Raw genomic sequence first — 4,834 nt, 5'->3', positions numbered from 1 at the left:
CGCGGCAGCATCATGGAAACTGAGGCGGCGCTGCGGGCGAGTAGCTCCACGAACTTCGCTCTCCTTGTCTTGCTGGGCTTCCAGGTGGCGGTATTCTTCTTCTGGAGCAGCACCCGCAGCGACAACGTCGTTTTCGCCTTCTTCCTTGAGGCGGCGGGTGGGTCCTTCTTCTTGGGCTGCACCCCGATAGAGTAGGCCGACATATTTCTCCGCGCGGTATTGTTGCTCAGCTGCCAAGTGACGGTCCACTGGCGCGGAAGCAACACGAAAGCTGGCTGCGCTGGCAACAGCAGCCATAGTGGCAAGGGCAACGAACACTTTCATACTTGAGGGTTGGGGAGTACAGCGAAAAAGGCGGAATGAGCCAACGTTAGCAAGGCAACCATGTCGAATACAGACCATTTGGTTGACCACATTGCAGTGTTGATGGGGTAATGGGGTATCTTGGATTTTCGTTAATTTGATTGCATCGCACATAAGAGAAGGATTGAACTGCGCTGAAGTTCTTTTGATAAATAAAGTGCAATGTCGACATTGGTGCTGCGGAATGTGAGGTACCTCAAGCGAAAAACCAATGGCGAATGAGATTGCTGCTGTGAAACATCAAATTTCAACGCTACGAGTGTGACCCCAAACTGACTGTGAGCTGAAGTTCTTTTTATATATAATGGGAATGTCGACATTGTTATGAAAACTTGCATTATAACACCATTGATGTCAATTTGATTTGTCAAGTCACAGTGTCAATCTTCAACATGATTCGATACGCAAGTTGGACTCGTTCTTGGGGTTTGAAATGGTTAAGAGCATCTCCACAGGGAGATGCGGGAACTGGACGAAAACTCATCATAACACGAAGTTATGTAAGGCCAAAATCGAGGCATTTCTGGCGAAAGCAAATTCTGGAGTTTCTTCGGAGCCATCCAACTTGTTGGAGAGGGACTTTGGCTGCTGTACTGATACGCTTTCTATCGCTCGCTGCAAGTGTAGTGCTTGCGTATTCAGAAAATTCGCGCCGTTTCACACTGAACAAGAGGTCTACAGTGTACTGCAGTAATTGAAAACTGAGCAGTTCCGGATACTGCATTACATTTGCGGATGATATATTTTTATTACGCATAAACTTCGATGTCACTTTTCTCGAATTGTGTAATACTTAGCGCAATCCTACTAGTACTACAAGATAGTCCATTACTAGCTCAGCCTATGTAGCATGGTCTACGCATGTACAGCTCTCTCTGGCATAAGGCATCTTACACGCTTGTTCTTGATAAACGACGAATTTGGCAAGTTCGAAGTTGTCTTTCTCTACAGTTATTGATTCAGGCGACATGCAATAAGGTGTTGTAGATAGTATTGGTTGTTGTTATGAGGAGTGGAGAGTTTCGTGACCCGTTGTGCAGTATGCATTGAGAAATCGCTGACCTGCATCGCGCCTTTCCCGCATGTATCGTTTTGCAAAACACGAAAATAAGTATGGGGATGAATTAAAATACGCATACTTAATACAAATATCAGCATAAAGATGTTTCAAGCGAATAATAATATGTAACTGTCGTGCACATGCACTGTATACGTGTTTGACTCCGTGGAAGTGGCAGATCAGTTCCTGGTTGACTCGCATGTGACAGCTTGAATAAAGTTGCATGTATCCCCTCGACAATGGTACACCATGATTTGAAGGAGTCAAGGACCTTTAATTCTTCACAGTAATGTGTTTGTGTCCTGTTCCCGCATCTCCCAGCGCCTGCAAATTGCCAGCAATTACTTCGAAGTAAATAATATGGCAATGCAATTGCCAACTGGTATTTACAGTTAACTGTAAGAAATAATTGTAACTGCATGATGCATACGATAAGATCCTGTAACTTAGGCGGTACATCAATTAATCGATTAGGTATAGTGTAGTATTAGTAATACTACGTAGTATTGCTTTTGAATATCCAATTCCATATATTTATATCCAGATAGTTATTACTCTGGCGCTTACTCATGCCGTTGTAGTAGGCGTTCTCTTTCTACGCATCTACCTTTTTGCAATGTAAACGAAATTGCCATTCACTTTGCACATTTTGCAATCTCCCCGAAACCCCCCACCACCACATTCATCCCACAAGAGCGAAAGCGTCAGACACCAACATATTGCAGGTACAGTACATATATGATTGGATATGTTCGTACACTCACACATGTTTGATTTATTTACACGGTGGTGACATCTCACTAGACCCACAGGCTCGAGCAGATCCAGCACCGCAGCTCCTTCGTGGGTCCCGGTTCTCGGTACAGCGTGACGTAGCACGACGCTTCGACGCCGCATACGGCGCACACTGATCGTTTGTACCAGGGGCGGGGGGTGGCTTGGAGTGGTTCTGGCTCCGAGGGCGGCGTCGGCAACGGCAGCACCGCCACGGACGCTGTGTCGGGAACGTCCACCCATGGCAGTCTCATGTTGGACGCCGGGGGGCGGACTGCTCGAAAGACAGTGTCCACCCACTGATTGAGTTGGCCGAGGCCAATGGAGGAGGATCTGCCCTCTGGTCGACACGAGTTGGGGACTTCAACCCACGCGTGTGTGGGCGATGGTTGGGCCCCGGGGTGGATTGGTGGAAGCTCCGCAGCCGCACATTGGTCCACTCGGCGCTGTCGCCGCCGCTTGAGGCCAGAGATGATCACAGCGATTGCGAGGACCACCGACACACCCACGACCGCCACCCACGTCCAGTTAGAAGTTGAATGGGGGGGGGACTTTTCTTGTGGGGTCACCGTCGTGCGACGAAGGAACGTCTCAATTCGAGGTCGTTGAGATGACTCTTGAGGTTCCTCCGGACTTTGAACTTTCGCAGTCGTGGTTGGCAACACCGACTTCACACCCGTAGTACTACTACTGCTTGACAGTGTTGATGTTGTCTTAGTACTTGTGCTTTCTGGGGTGGTGGAAACTGGCCGCTCCGGTGTCGTGGACACTTGCGATGTTGCGACGGGTGTGTCGACAGTGACGGTCGGTGAAAGGGTCGTGACTACGCACCCGCTCGTGGTCGCCAGTCGCGGGACGCACCCAAGCACGAGAAGAGGGCGGTTGGGCAGCGCTTGGCAGCACGACCCAAACTCGAGACGAGGTTGTGGGCCTGGACAGACGCCAATGCGAGTGAGGTCGCTGCCCCCGCAACTGACACCTGAAGGGGCATGGAAGGTGCCCGGCACGCCGAGGACGCTGACGTCGATGGCGCGCACAGACGCAACAAGGGTCGTCGCGAGGGCGACCAGGATGCAGAACAAGACAACGGAGTTCATGTTGTAGTTGGTGTCTTGGTGTATTGTTAAGAAAAGAGAGAACTAACCACTTGGCAATTGCAACGCAAAATGGATTATGAGAGCTCAAGGAAGCCATAGATACGACGTACGTCCTTTTACGTGTAGACGGGCTCTGCGTGGTGCTACCTTTTGCATGGTTTGTATGGACGCTTCATTTGTGTGACGTATTGTCCAAAGGCCAAGTTGGCCATCCGATTGGCTAACCGATTCTTGGGTAGCCAATCACATTGCCACAAACACCTCGTGGGCGTGTACGGGCTCTACGTGGTGCTACCTTTTACATCGTTTGGAAGGACGCTTCATTTGTGTGACGTTTTGACCCAAAGGAAAAGATGAGCGTTGCGACCATCCGATTGGTTCAAATATGAAACGAATTTGTGGAGGGTCAATCACATTGCCATCCAGCAAATACCTAAAACAACACAGATTAGTGAAGGGATGGTTTGCAAAATCTCTCTATTGACTGGTGGCGCGGTCCGTTCCGACTTGATGAACAGCAGGGACAGCCACTACTCTAGTCAAAGCTTTGACTTCCACTACGGCAGCGGAATCTACCGCTGTTCAACCAGCTAAGTTCCAGTGTTTCAGGCGCTCCCTGCTACGATGCCTTCCCGACGTTTTCAGTGCTGGCGCCGCCCCTGTCGTCACCTTCAGTGTTCCATAACGAAAGCGGCAAACGTCAATTTTGATTTCCCTTAACGTTAGCCTGCCCACGACCAATGGCCCGGCGTCCAATGGTGGAGGTATGTCGTACCGTAATGTCGCTCCATGAGGCATTATCGCAGATTGCCATGATGCACTCCATACACAGTGTCGCAGAGTTTCCGCACAGTTGTGCTTTGGCCGGTGGTGGTCCGCTTGAAAGTCGTCTTTTTCGGGTGGTCAGTGTGGAAAATCAGTTCCCGCACGTTCAGCTCCCCCAAATGTGAATCATATACTGGTATACAGTAAGCTTCCATGTGACTGCTTTCGATGCAAACAACGGACAGGTGTGAATTCATACCAGCTCTTACTGTATCTCAGACCTACAGAGACATCGTAGTGCGATACAGTACAGCGAGGTGGTGTGCATCGAACTGTGCTAGTCCCAAAAGTCATATAAAACCCCCCTGCAATTCCAACGTTTCATAGTATCGTGTTAACAATCCAGCGTTTACGACGCAGGAGCGATCGAGTCGCGCGAGATGACCGAGTCTTCAGATCCGCGGACGGTGGACGCGGTGGACTCTCGCATCGCGCGCGCGTCCGTGTCCGCGAGGACTTTGCGGCAATGGTCTTGCACGACAACCTAATGTGTACATATAAGAAGACCACCCCACTATATATGGACGTAGTGTATATATATATCGCGGTGTACCTTGTAGCGGCGGGCTTTGAGCCCACTCAGGGACGTCAGCGCTACCGTCAACGCGCAGTACAAACCACTGGCGACCAGTGTCGCATACGGGGCCACCTGGATGCTCCAACACGTGCGGCCTTTGCTGTTGTCTCGGCATCGGGACAGTTGGTCAGCGTAAAA

General features: G+C 50.1%; 3 protein-coding genes across 3 annotated transcripts in view; all 3 read right to left on the bottom strand.

Annotated features, from left to right (window-relative positions):
• The window catches only part of H257_09128 (hypothetical protein), a gene marked incomplete at both ends in the record, with an annotated part of 1,431 nt that extends 1,134 nt beyond the window's left edge, over positions 1-297 (bottom strand). Inside the window, one exon of the mRNA XM_009835247.1 lies at positions 55-297. Within this exon, the coding sequence (XP_009833549.1) occupies positions 55-297 (243 nt within the window). The remainder of the gene's footprint in view (positions 1-54) is intronic.
• Positions 298-2,223: 1,926 nt separating this feature from the next.
• On the bottom strand, positions 2,224-3,294 carry H257_09127 (hypothetical protein; the record flags this gene model as incomplete). The annotated part of the gene is made up of 1 exon (XM_009835246.1): positions 2,224-3,294. One exon carries the CDS (start codon positions 3,292-3,294, stop codon positions 2,224-2,226), a length of 1,071 nt encoding a protein of 356 aa, XP_009833548.1.
• A 1,125-nt stretch (positions 3,295-4,419) lies between these two features.
• Positions 4,420-4,834, bottom strand: part of H257_09126 — a 2,479-nt gene continuing 2,064 nt past the window's right edge. Inside the window, exon 5 of the mRNA XM_009835244.1 lies at positions 4,420-4,603. Coding sequence (XP_009833546.1) covers positions 4,469-4,603 — 135 coding nt within the window. The 3' untranslated portion in view covers positions 4,420-4,468. The remainder of the gene's footprint in view (positions 4,604-4,834) is intronic.

This window comes from Aphanomyces astaci (genome assembly GCF_000520075.1).
Source record: "Aphanomyces astaci strain APO3 unplaced genomic scaffold supercont1.22, whole genome shotgun sequence".
Classification (NCBI taxonomy): Eukaryota; Oomycota; class Saprolegniomycetes; order Saprolegniales; family Verrucalvaceae; genus Aphanomyces; species Aphanomyces astaci.
This window is presented reverse-complemented; position numbering and strand designations above follow the sequence as displayed.